Source organism: Phyllostomus discolor, chromosome X (genome assembly GCF_004126475.2).
Source record: "Phyllostomus discolor isolate MPI-MPIP mPhyDis1 chromosome X, mPhyDis1.pri.v3, whole genome shotgun sequence".
Classification (NCBI taxonomy): Eukaryota; Metazoa; Chordata; class Mammalia; order Chiroptera; family Phyllostomidae; genus Phyllostomus; species Phyllostomus discolor.
In genome coordinates, this window is record NC_050198.1 from 84,204,651 (window position 1) to 84,218,767 (window position 14,117).

The 14,117-nt window shown below is 39.9% G+C and overlaps 1 protein-coding gene across 2 annotated transcripts in view; it reads left to right on the forward strand.

Moving 5' to 3' along the window:
• The first annotated feature begins 1,613 nt into the window (after nucleotides 1–1,613).
• HPRT1 (hypoxanthine phosphoribosyltransferase 1) overlaps nucleotides 1,614–14,117 on the forward strand; it is a 30,171-nt gene continuing 17,667 nt past the window's right edge. The window contains exons 1-3 of one of the 2 annotated variants that reach the window (XM_036017111.1): nucleotides 1,614–1,870; nucleotides 12,521–12,627; nucleotides 13,899–14,082. In XM_036017111.1, coding sequence (XP_035873004.1) covers nucleotides 1,775–1,870; nucleotides 12,521–12,627; nucleotides 13,899–14,082 — 387 coding nt within the window. In that variant the 5' untranslated portion in view covers nucleotides 1,614–1,774. The remainder of the gene's footprint in view (nucleotides 1,871–12,520; nucleotides 12,628–13,898; nucleotides 14,083–14,117) is intronic. The other variant, XM_028522816.2, reaches the window with a different exon arrangement.

The window sequence follows — 14,117 nt, forward strand, 5'->3', positions numbered from 1 at the left end:
ATGAATTGCTTAACAAATCCAATTAGATCTTCCAATTTGCTTAGTTGAATATTGTTCTTCAACCATATGCCCTGGCTGGTGTGGCTCAGTGGATTGAGCATCAGACTGTGAACCAGAAAGTCACTAGTTCAGTTCCCCATCAGGGCATGTGCCTGAGTTGTGGGCCAGGTCTCCGGCAAAGTGGGGCATGCAAGAGGTAACTACACATTGATGTTTCTCTCCCTCTGTTTCTTCCCCCCTTCTCCTCTCTAAAAATAAGTAAATAAAATGTTTTTAAAAATTTAAAAACTTCTCTTTCTCTTTCTCTCTCTCTCTATATATATATACGCATGTATACAAGGTATGTCCAGAAGGTATCCAAGCATGTAATATGAAAAATAGAGACATTTATTGAAGAAGACACAAGATACAAAAAAACGTTGTACATAGGATAATGACACCTCAGTCTCCTTCAAAGTAGGCACCTGGGGACCTCACACAGTTCTCCCAATCGTCATCCGTGGCCCTGTCTTATTTTCCTGAATCTCATCCATGGTCTGAAATCTCTTCCCTTTCAAAGGTGATTTTAGTTTTGGGAAAAGCCAGAAGTCACAGGGTACCAAATCTGGGCCCTGGGCGGGGGCTGAGTCACCTAGGTGATTTGATGTTTTGCTAAAACACTTGGCAGGAGGCTTGATACATGAGCGGACATGTTGTCCTGATGAAACTGCCAATCAATAGTTGCCCATAGCTGTGACATTCTGAATCATCCAGTTTCCATGGAGGAATGTTCAACTTAATGCAAAATCTGATGCAGATTCATTGCTCTGCTCGCTCAGTTGCTTTGAATGTGATGGCCACACAGTACAGATGCTCACTTAACAGTGTCTACTGCCCCCACGGATTAGTACACTAAAGTTGTCATTGTTCACGCATTGCATTCCAGTCCACTCTCCTTGGCGGCCCAGCTATATGGATGTTACACAAAGCATTCTTGTTATATTAACAACTGCTGGACTTTTTCCAGACAGACCTCATGTAGATCATATATACACATATACAGCACATATATACATATATATGCATGCACATGTATCATGTCCTTTACTCCTCACAAGAATGCTATTAACATACCCATTTTTACAAGGGAGGAAATACAGGCTTAGAGTCTGATTTGCACAAGGTCACAGACCAGTTAAGCCTTCCCCTTAGATTTGTATCCTGATCTGGTTGACTATAGGGCTCTAGGTCTCCACTCTGACAACTAGTTACAGATTTTTTTGTGAAAATTGGGCCACAAGTCAGGAAAATGAAGTCCACGCAATTCAACGGACCCCAGGCAAATAGAACCACGTGGTCATTGAACCTTGAAGAGGTGGAGCCATTAGGGCCTGTAGGAAGAAATTAGCGCGACAGGTTTGGAAATTTGGGAGCCATCTAAATGGGACGCTGAAGGAAAGAGGGACACAGGCTGGGCGGGAGCCGTCTTCACTTCTTTCCCAAGAAAATTCCCACGGCCACTTAGTGAACGTGGAAACTGACTGGCGGAAGCGCGCAGGGAGCGCGGGACCGGCGTGTGGGCGGGGCCTCAGGGGCGGGGAGGGGCGGGGCAAAGGGGGCGGTACTTGCTCCTCAGCTCCGAGCTGTGGTGACTAAGGCTGAGGAGAGCGGTGGCCAAACCGTTACGTTTTCCGGCTAGGCCCTTCCTCCTGCTGCGCCTCCGCCCACTTTTCGCCCGGGTGGCTGCTGCTTCTTCCTCCAGCACCCTTCAGTTGGCGCGCCTGCTGGCTCAGTTATGGCGACTTCCAGCCCCAGTGTTGTGGTGAGCAGCTTGGCGCGCCTCCCCAGACCCGGGGGAGGCGCGGGGCCCGCAGTGCGGGCCTGGGCAGCGGTGACACGGGGGCGGTGGGCGGTGGGCGGTGGGTGGTGGGTGGCAGGCGGCGTCAGCTCCCTGGGTTCAGCTTTTTGTCACACCAGGGAGGCTGGGGACAGAATGGCGAGGTAGGAGTGGGTGCTTCTGGAGAGTCTTGGGAAAGCGTGTGGGAAGAGCGGGGTGTGTGCGGGGGTTGGCGTGTGGGCCGACTTGTGCCGCTTGCTAGAGCGCGGGGGGGAGGGGCTGTGGGCCAATTCAGGAATGATTTGGTGGGGTGGGGGAGAGGCCCTTCTCTGTACACTTTGGGGGGGTTGGACGTAAGGGCGTCCAGGTACCTGTGTAGATGGCCCAGGCACGGAAATGACTACGTGGGAGGACACGTGGGGACCAGTGCTTTCATCTAGTTCTGCAAATATTATAATGAATATTTGTGCCTCACTGATTCCGCACCGCAGCCTTAGTAGCGGTAACCATGCCTACCTTTTTTACACATGGAGGAAATAATGAAACGATATTAGGTGATTTTACCGGCGTAGAGGAGGCAGACTTCGAATTCAGATACGCTTGAAACTGTACCGCATGCTCTTTGATGCTGCAAAAAATGCCAGTCTGCTCCTTATCTTCAAGGACATTCACACCATAACCAGCCTCTCATATTGTCTCCAACCTCATTGGTTCTTTTTCTTGTTTCTAGAACAAGCCAAGCTGCACCCCTCCCCCCTCCCCTTTCTGATCGTGCTTGCTAAAATAGCCAGTCTCTCTCAACACTTAAATGCCTTAGCCTGCATCTTCATTTTCATTATTTAGGGAGTTTCCTCATAACCTGTTGATTGTTTCCCACTAAAATATAAACTTTATAAGGGCAGGAATCACCACTGTAACCCAAGCTCATAGTATAGTATCCGACATGTAAGAAATTCTCAGTAATGGTTTGTTGAATTAATAAATTAAATAATCACTTGAGCCCTAAAAGAGAAAAGATTCTATTTCTTTTTATCCATTGTGACTTAAGGTAAAAGAGCACTGTTCTTAAAATGGAATCTGGCCTGGAATTCTGCTGTGTGGCCTTGAACAACTTACTTCTCCTTTTGGGGCTTAAGGAAATAGGGAGGAAAAATAATTATCCTTCTACCCCTCTAAGTTCTCCTGGCTGGATTAATCAAGTTAACATGAGACAGTAACAGGAGAAAGTGATCACATTTATTACCTATGAACAAGCAGGGGTTCCATAATAGTTGAAGCTTTTATGTGATCTTGAATTAAGGGGAAGTTGTGGCTTTGGATGTCAAAGTAGAAGGCAGTTTGCAGCGAGATGGAAAAGGAAATGTTTGGTAAATAAATGTTTGCCTAACCACCTTTAACAATGGGACCCAGAAGACTGACCAAAGGGGCCTTGATAGGTTTCTCCCTGTCTATCACACTTAGTTCATATTAAACTATAGTTATCTATGATGATAGCTCCCCTCTGCCTAATTTTTTTTAGGCAGTTTGGGGAAAGGTCACAGTTTTTTTCCTGAGGCTTTTGTTCCTTGAAAATAACCAGTTTAAAATAATATCCCAAAAGGCATATTCTGGCTAGCAAACTCTACTTCCCTTTGGTGTCCTTAGGTATAACTGAAGTGTTAGCTACTTCATGGTGTTATTGAAAGGATTATAAGATGGTTTATGTGAATCAACAACCTTTGTATGGGAATAGTAATAATAGCTACATAATAGTTATTTAGGCCTCAAAACAATGCTGTAACAGTAGTACGATTATTGCCATTTTACAGAAAAGGAATCTTTGAAGCCTCAGAAAGTTTAAGTAATTTAATGTCAACATAGCATACCCATGTCATACTTACATTTAGAGGAGCTCAGGCTGAAACCTAGGTATGTTAAGAGCCCATGCACTTAAATGTTATGATAGTAGTAGGTACTCAAAAAATGGTGGGGACTGTTTTTATTCAGTTGCCAAGGAAGTTAGATGCTTTTAGCCTTGGGGTATGATGCCTACACCAGCATAGGGTGAATTATTATTGCTAGAACTAGCTGGTGTTAATTTTGTGTTTCTGGTTTGCATATTCCTGTTCCTTTTTAAATTTCCTTCCCAGAAATTCTCTGCATGTTAGCAATAACAAACACTTACATGGTGCTTACTATATGCTGGTTAGTGTTCTAAGCCCTTTATGTATATGAACTGGTTTGATATTTAGGAAATAATTTGGGGGGCTCAAAGAGGTTGAATAACTTGCCCAAGATCACCCAACAATGCTAGAATTTGAATATAATTTATCTGGCCCCAGAGTCTGCTCTCAACATCTCCACTTTTAGGTTAGTGACAATTGTGGAAAGTTATTTAGTACTTACTATGTCTTAGGCATTGAGGTAAATATTTTGCAGACATCACTGAGTATAACTGTCTGAAAGTTACATAATAGGTATCTTATGATGTAGATAAACACTAATGTGACTTTGGAGGCACATATGGGTGAAGTAACTTGTCCAACATCATTTACATGAAATTGTCCCCCAGATATGCCTGATATAACCCATGCTGCTTGTAACTATCATTGAACTGCCAATATAAATTTGGATATACTTGACCTAAGCAAGCACAACCTTCTGGAATTTTGCAAATTAATGTGAAACATCAAATATACATTATTTGGATATTATATCTTCTAAATTTCAGGATGGTAGTGCTAGAAATGTAATCCTGTAATAACTAAGTTTAAACTTTACCCTGCCCATAATTTTCACAGAATTGATAAAATAGTACATTTTATTGGTCTACAACCCTGCCATTTTATTTATTTATTATTTTTAAGGATTTTTATTTATCTACTTTTAGAAAGAGGAAGGGGAGAGATACAAAGGGAGAGAAAAATCAATGTGTGAAGAGACACATCGATCCATGGCCTCTCACACACCCCCAGCTGGGGACCTGGCCTGCAACCCAGGCAGGTGCCCGGACCAGGACCCTTTGGTTCGCAGGCTGGTACTCCATCCACTGAGCCACTCCAGCCATGGCACAATGACCAACAGGGTTTAGACTGACAGTGGTCAATATAGACCAAAATTATTCTTTGTGACCGCCAAGAAATGGAGTAGATCACTTTGAGGGTTTCATTCTGCAAATTGAGTAATGGACATACAGTCTAGATCCTTCTTAATTGTTTTCCATTGTTTGTATCTAGGTATTGCAGGAAGTCCATAGTAAGGAGGTAGGGAAAAAGACACAAGGACAAACCACATCAGCAGAGAAGAGGGGCCTTGGAGTTTTGTGTAGTTCATTAGGCAGTAACTGGGCCATGTCATTTTCCCTGTGTCAAGAGATGCTAAAGATGAACTAGTGTACTCTTTTTTCTTCCTGTAAGTTTATGTTATGTGCATTCAGTAAAATTTGCATGTTTTAAAAATATCGACCACCATCATTAATATCAATATTTTTCTGGCAGTGGTAATGAAATTACTAACATCTAGAATATTTTGCTACTAATAAGAATTCAAACAGATACTTCAAATTGTTATGAAACTGCTATCTTCACCACTGTGCTTCTCATTATTGATAGGTATATATTTTTTGTCCAGAATGAACATACTTATTATTCCACTGTGCACACTAATAAAAGGGAAGATCTTATTGTTGAATAAATTCATATCCTTGCTCATGAGGCCACTTACCTGGGAACAGTTAATAATTTATCCCTGTGTAGAATAGGCAAGAATGCTGATTTTAATTCTTATAATCCTTACATTGTTGTGAACCTTTTAATTATTTAAAAAAATATTCATTCATTTTTAGAGAGTGCAAGGGAGGGAGAAAGAGAAGGAAACACCAAAGTATGGTTGCCTGTCATGCTCCCTCTCCTGGGGACCTGGCCAGCAACCCAGACATGCACCCTGAGAACCCAACTGGCAATCCCTCAGTTTGCAGGCCGGCACTCAGTCCACTGAGCCACACCAGCCAGGGTTTGAACCTTTTAATTCTTAAACCTTAGAAGGGAAGGAAAACAAGTTATATATGTAATTTATTTGTAAGACTGACATAAGCTTGGAAGATGTCACCTAAGAGTATTTATTCACTGGAAGAAAACTTGAAATACCCAAAACTCTCAGAGCTTATCTGTGAATGAAGTTGATTGACATTTTTCTAAATTTGACAAGAATTCTAAAAAATGTTTATGACATCACTAATAATGAATTGTGGAAAAAGAATACTGTAATGAATAAATTAATGAATAAGAAAAATAACCATGATAAATGAATTACTAAATTATTCTTTTTAGTATAGACAATAGGGAAAAGTGTCACAAGTAGAGGTAATTTCAAAGCCAAAAAATTATATGGGGAGAAGTAACATAGAGTACCGTCAGGCTACTAATGAATAAAAATACATTATTCTAAAAATATATATCAAATTGGAAGATGAATATACTTCTAGCTTAAATTATTTTCACTTTTAGGAATATGTGTATCAGTAATTCATAATTTTGGTTTTATAATACCCTGCATTATCATAGATTATCTGAAGGGATGGCATATCTGCTTTGGTGCTTTTTGAGAATTTTAAAGTATCCAAATATAGAAGGTAAAAATATAAAAATATGCCACCTAGCAATTTCTGCCCATTCTAGCAGCTTGGAGTTGTTGGTTACTAGGAATAAAATAAAATTTGTTTTATCTATTACCATACATCTTTTAATTCACATAGCTCATTTTAAGACTTATTTCCTCAATTCTATTTAGTCTTGTTTGGACCCACAAACATTGTCATTTTTGACCACAGAGAAACTTAAGCAATGCTAGTCACAGATGATAAATTGATGTTGCAGGTGTTGTCTTACCTCAAGTTAAATACCTTGCTTACTGTAATTTTATTTTATTTTTAAAAAGATCATATTTATTTATTTTTAGAGTGACGTGAAGGGTGGAAGAAAGAGAGGGAGAGAAACATCAATACGTGGTTGCCTCTCCATGCCCCCTACTGGGGACCTGGCCCACAACCCAGGCATGTGCCCTGACTGTGAATTGAATCTATAACACTTTGGTTTACAGGCTGGTGCTCAATCCACTGAGCTACACCAGCCAGGTGTAATTTTAGATAATGTATCTTTGTAATTAGAAATTTTATGTATAAATCACATTGTTACATAAAAAATCCATTTTTTAAAATTTTATTTATTTATTTTTAGAGAGAGGGGAAGGGAGGGAGAAAGAGAGGGAGAAAAACATCAGTGTGTGGTTGCCTCTTGCACGCCCCCTACTGGGGACCTGGCCCACAACCCAGGTATGTGCCCTGACTGGGAATTGCACTGGCAACCCTTTGGTTTGCAGCTTGGCACTCAATCCACCGAGCCACACCATCCAGTGCTCAAAAGCCATTTAGATGTGAAACACATAATTATTAAGAATGTGGGATGTCAGTTTTACTGGAAAGTGAAATGATTCTGGTAATTTATGATAACAAAAGTATTGAGTTTGATTCTAGAGAAAAGGTAGATATTAATGTTATATTTTTCAGTCTTTCATGTTAATAAAACTACCTGTCTGGATTTTATCATTAACACGTATATTACAGGTAGGTTAAAATTTGAGAGCTGAGTAAATGGTAAGTCAGAACTTGCTTGTTATAAAGTACTCTTAAAATGTTCCTGTAGGTGACAGAAATGTCCCATTTCCATTATTTTTGTAGTGAAAATTTGGGGGGGCCCTTATTGTTTTATTTTGAATTTTATTATATTTTTCCATTACCATTTATCCCCCTTATACCCCCCACTCCCCGTGAACATTTTGAAATAAGCATGATATATTAGCACTTTGCCCTAGAGGATCTTGCATGATCTTCCCCCCCTCCAAATGAAAGTAGTGTATGTTTGTTTTAAAAAGAAATCAATAGACTTTCAACTGCCCTCAGATCAGCATCTGAGAAAGCACGTGTGCACTATGTGCTGCTGCCTGACCATGCCTGTGGGCTCTTCCTGGGCTACCTGAGTCACAGCCAGCCTCATGGCCTTGTGGGCAGACTGAAGCACTGTGCAGGTACTACTAGCCTGACATCACTGTACCTCCAATTCCCCAAAAGTCTGGAGATCTCAAAACAGTTTTTGAGACTGAAAGTGAGAAAACATGAACCTCACATTTCTCAGAATATAATTGTAAATTCTGGGAATAACATTATAAATCTTACATATAAAAGCCATGCTGCTTGTCCTTAAGCAGCTACCTAATACAATACTGACTGAAAGAGGAGGTGCTCAATAGATATTAACAGATACATTGAATTTTATTATTGTTTCACCTATATTTTTTGAAAACTGCTAGAGTTTATCATATCAACTTCTTGGATATTATTTGGATGATATTTAGTCTTGAATATCATATGAGATAGAGTATTATAATTCTGGTTTATTTCTTTGAATAAGCTTTAAATATAATGGTGATTGAGAATTATAAATCTACTATAATTTAAAAAGTGAAATCAACAGTGAAGAAAAAAGCAAGTCAATATTAACGTGTAGGAAGTGGCAAGTTCCTACTTCTGTTTGACCATTGCTTGGTTATTCTTCATACCCACCCACCCTTCCTTCCTTACTACTCTCCCTCCCTCCTTCTCTTCCTTTTGAATTACAGTTTTTTGTTTCTAGGTTTTGTTTTAGTATATTTTTTAAGATTTCCCATACTCTTTACATGTATGTGTAAAACCACATATTGCCAAAAATGAATTATAAGAAAGACTGTTGAATCTTTAAAAAGACAGTATATACTCACTGAAGAAAATTTGGAATATATGGTATAAGGACTAAGTAAAATCTCTGTAAGTTCCCTCTGCAAGATAATAGTTTTCAAGATTTTGTTATATAATTTCTGTGTGTATAGATGCATATATAATATTTATAAAACTGTAATCATTGTACATTTTACCACTGCAGGTATCACATTATTAATGTTATTAAGTAGTTTGTATGCCAGGGACTGGGCATACCAAGACAGCCAGTATATGTTTTTTCTCAAACTATCTTGTAGTTTCTGCAGTGAAGGCACCTTATGAGTGGATTATAACAATCTCAGACTTCTAGGAGTTTGCGTTTTTAAGGAATCAGTTAGATTTAAAAAAATTTCCCGCCCTGGCTGGCGTAGCTCAGTGGATTAAGCACGGGCTGGGAACCAAAGTGTCCCAGGTTCGATTCCTAGCCAGGGTACATTCCTGGGTTGCAGGCCATAACCCCCAGCAACCGCACATTGATGTTTCTCTCTCTATCTCCCTCCCTTCCCTCTCTAAAAAATAAATAAGTAAAATATTAAAAAAAATTTCCCCATTGTGAGATGAGAGGGTATTTGGATGTGGGGTGGGGAACAGCAGATTTTCTTGTTCGGAGTGCTATTTTAATATGATAGACTACAGTATATTAAGATTTTTTTAAACTAAATTTCCAAGCATACTCAAAGTGGAGAGAATATTGTATCTCCATAGACTCATCACCCATGTTTAAAATATTATCAAGATTTCCTGGCTGGTGTAGCTCAGTGGATTGAGCACGGGCTGCGAACCAAAGTGTCGCAGGTTCGATTCCCAGTCAGGGCACATGCCTGGGTTGTAGGCCATGACCCCCAGCAACCACACATTGATGTTTCTCTCTCTCTCTCTCTCTCTCTCTCTCTCTCTCTCTCTCTCTCTCTCTCTCTCTCTATCTCCCTCCCTTCCCTCTCTAAAAATAAATAAATAAAATCTTTAAAAAATATTATCAAGATTTGCCACATTTGTCTTAGCTCTTTAAAATTTTTTTCTTTGCTGAGCTAAAGGAAATTTCATATGTTATTTTACTTCTACAATCTTAACCATTCATCTGTAAAACATATGATTGATTTCTTTTTAAATTATGTTTTATTGATTATGCTATTAGAGTTGTCCTGATTTTGCCCCTCTGTCCCCCTCCACCCAGTGCCCCACACTCCCTCAGGCAATCCCCCCACCATTGTTCATGTCCAGGGGTCATGCATATAAGTTCTTTGGCTACTCCATTTCCTACACTGTACTTTATAACCCATGGCTGTTCTGTAACTGCCTATTTGTACTTCTTAATCCCCTCACTTCTTCATTCATTCCCACACACCTCCTCCCATCTGACAACCATCAAAACACCCTCAGTATCCATGATTCTGTCTCTGTTCTTGTTTGCTTAGTTTGGTTTTTAGACTTAGTTGTTGAAAGATGCATTTTTTTGCCATTTTATCATTCATAGTTTTGATCTACTTTTTCTTAAATAAGTCCCTATAACATTTCACATAATAATGGTTTGGTGATGATGAACTTCTTTAGTTTTTCCTTGCCTAGGAAGCTCTCTATCTGTCCTTCCATTCTAAATGATATCTTTGCTGGGTAAAGCAGTCTTGGCTGTAGATCTCTGATTGTCATGACTTTGAATATGTCTTGCCAGTCCTTTCAAGCCTGCAAAGTTTCTTTTGAGAAATCAGCTGACAGTCTAATGGGAACTCCTCTGTAGGGAACAAACTTCTTTTCTCTTGCTGCTTTCAAGATTCTCTCTTCATCTTTAACCTTTGGCATTTTAGTTATGATGTGTCTTGTAGTGGGTCCATATAGTTTGGGACTCTCTGTGCTTCCTGGAGTTCAATGTCTATTTCCTTCACCAAATTAGGGAAGTTTTCTTTCACTGTTTTTCTCAAATAGATTTCCAGTTTCTTGCTCTTTCTCTTCTCCTTATGGTGCCCCTGTGGTGTGAATGTTGGACATCTTGAAGTTGTTTCAGAGGCTCCTCTTTTTTTTTTTTAATTTGTGGTTCTCATTGGTTGTGTTTTGCTTCCTTATGTTCCAAATCCTTGATCTGATTCTCAGCTTCATCCACTCTATTATTGTTTCCCTGTAAATTGTTCTTTTTAAAAAAAATTTTATTTCTTTATTTTTAGAAAGAGGGAAAAGAAAGGAGAAGGAGAGGGAGTGAAATATCAGTGTGTGGTTGCCTCCCATGCCCCGCTACTGGGGACCTGACCCACAATCCAGGCATGCGCCCTCACTGGGAATTGAACCAGTGAGCCTTATGTTTTATAGGCCTGCGCTCAATCCACTGAGCTACACCAGCCAGGGCTAAATTGTTATTTTTTAAAAAAAATATTATATTTATTTATAGAGAGAAAGGAAGGGAAGAGGAACATTAGTGTGTGTTGCATCTTGTGTGTCCCCTACTGGAAATCTGGCCTGCAACCCAGGCATATGCCCTGACTGGGAATTGAACCGGCAACCCTTTGGTTTGCAGGCCTGTGCCCAATCCACTGAGCTACACCAGCCAGGGCTGTAAATTGTTCTTTATTTCACTTAGTGTAGCCTTTGTTTCTGACTGGATCTTTTTTATGCTGCTGAGGTCCTCCCTAAGTTCCTTGAGCATCCTCATAACCAGTGTTTTGAGCTCTGCATCTGATAGATTACTTATCTCCATTTTGTTTAGCTCTTTCTCTGGAATTTTGATGTTCTTCCATTTGGGCCATGTTTCTTTGTCTCCTTGTTTTGGCAGCCTCCCCATATTTGTTCCTATGTATTAGGTAGAACTGCTTTGATTCTGTCTTGGTAATGTGGCCTGTGTAGTAGGTGTCCTGCAGGGTCCAGTGGCACAGCCTCTCCTGTCATCCAAGCTGGGTACTCAGGTGCGTCCTTTGTGTAAGCTGAGTACATCCTCCTCTTGCAGTTGAGCCTTGGTTGTTGTTGGCAGATCAATGGGAGGGACTTATCCAGGCCAGTGAGCTGCAAGGACTGGCTGTGACCACATACCACCAACCTCTGCCTTCTGTGGAGGATCAGCTGTGCAGGGGCTGGGTGGTGGTGCTCCGACATGGTCTGTAGCTGTCCACTGGGTGTTCTGGCTCTGGGGTTTCCTGGGTGGTGCAGGCCAAGATCAGTCCCTAGCTGTGTTTTGCCCAGGGCCACCTTGGGTTTGCTCTAAAGCAGTCTGAGATGGCTGCCACTTGTGTTGGACTTAGAGATTCCCAGGAAAAGCCAAGCTGTGAATCTATGCTGGCTGTTGCTAGTGCAGGGCATGGGGCTTAAAGAGGGCCAGCTGTTGCTTCTTTGATAGGATTTAGTAAGTTGTGCAGCATGAGCTAAGACCAGCAATTCATGTGGAAAAGCAGCTTGGGTGGGGCCCGTAAATTGGGTAGGACAGAGCCTCTGGGGATCTCCAAGGCAAGTCAAACAGTGTTAGCCAGGTTGATGGAGTCTCAGACTGGTGTGGGCCTGGTGTGGGTCTCAGACTCCTCACTCCCGAGATAGCCTTCCCTAATTTTTATCCACTATACATGGAAGCGAGACCAGCCTGTTCCACTTCTGTGCCCCTCCTACCTGTCTGGAAGGATGTGGTTTCTGTAATTCCATAGTTGTCAGACTTCCATTCAACTCAATTTCTGATGGTTCTGAGTGATGGCTGTTCTCTATTTTAGTTGCAATATTGATGTGGTTGTGGGAAGAGGCAATCCATGTCTCCCTACACCGCCATCTTGACCAGAAGTTTGGTTGATTTCTTATATAACTATAATTCATTATACCTACAAAGTTAATGAAAGTTCTTGATATCTGATACCTAAATTTCTCTTGGAAGGCTAAAGTTTTTAACATCTAAATTCAATCAAGTGTTTGTGTCCTGTAATGCTGTCATTGAAACAGTGATACTTCTTTTTCAGATTGGTGATGATGAACCAGGTTATGACCTAGATTTATTCTGTATACCTAAGCATTACACCGAGGTTTTGGAAAAGGTGTTTATTCCACATGGACTAATTATGGACAGGTTAGTAAGATCTTAAATTGAAGTTTTTGTCTTATATTAATTGTAGGTGTCAGCAAATGTTTTAAGTAATTGTTATTTGATCATAAACCAGACCAGCTTGTCACATAATAGATGTTTTCTATTTTAAAAGCCCTCTTTACAATAAGGGCAGGGAGGGCTTACTAATCATTCAACATCAGTCATGGTGTACTGGGAATCTGTAGGGAGTAGAATAAAGTAAACATTGAAAGGAGATTGGAAGAATGAACTCTAGTCACAGTCTTTGATTTCTCAGCTCTGAATAGGGTAATTGGCTGGGCTTGAATCACAAGAAGGCAAGGTCAGATGTTGATTGGTATGCACATTTAGCTTGAAATTTCCCCTCAAATGAATCACAGAGAAACAGTTTACTTGGTATTTAAATACTTGCCTTGTGTGTCAGGTTAGTTTGGTTTTGATTTTAAAATTACAATAATACATTTGTGTTGTGAAATATTCTAATAGTAGAGGCTATGAATAAGAGTAGAGTTCTCTATTTTCAGCCTGCTGTGTATATTCCTCTCTACCTACTGGCTATGCATATATACTATATGCAAATATACAGATATATTTTAACACATGTGTATGTACTATCATAAAGGTCTAACATTTATTGGACATTTTTTCATATTAGTATATCCAGAGGTATTCCATATACCTATGTATTTTAAAGATAGCAGAGCATTCCATTGTCTGGCTGTACCATAATTAATTTAACTAGTTCCCTATTGATGGACATACAAGATCTCTTCATTATTTTGCTTTTATAGACCATACTTGAAGGGAGCATCCTTTTATACACCTTCGGGCACTTGCTCAACTTTATTCACGTGGAAATTCTGAGTCAAGGGAAAGGTGTTTCTTGAATGTTCTGATACTGCCAAATCATCCTCCAGAAAGTTATGTTAATTTATAGTCCCACTGGTATATGAGAGTCCTGTTTTCCTCACAAGCTCGTCTAATAGTGTGTATTACCATGGAAATTTCAGTGAATCAAAATTTGTCAATCTGATAAGTGAAAATGGTATCTTATTCTAAATGACATTTTAAAAATTTATTATAGGTATTATAGTTTACCTGGCTTTTGAAAGTTTTTGAAATTTTTGCCTTTGCATTATGAAGCAAGGATATACTTTATATGGGCCAAGGATGTATTTTGTGGAAGTTTAATGTTTAAAGAACGTTTGTTATAAAGGTATGTGCATTTTTATTATAAATAAATTTCTATTAAATTCCTAATTTTATCTCCATAGGACCGAACGTCTTGCTCGAGATGTGATGAAGGAGATGGGAGGCCATCATATTGTAGCCCTCTGTGTGCTCAAGGGGGGCTATAAATTCTTTGCTGACCTGCTGGATTACATCAAAGCACTGAACAGAAATAGTGATAGATCCATTCCTATGACTGTAGATTTTATCAGACTGAAAAGCTACTGTGTAAGTACAGCTAATACATGTTTACTCAATGAAAA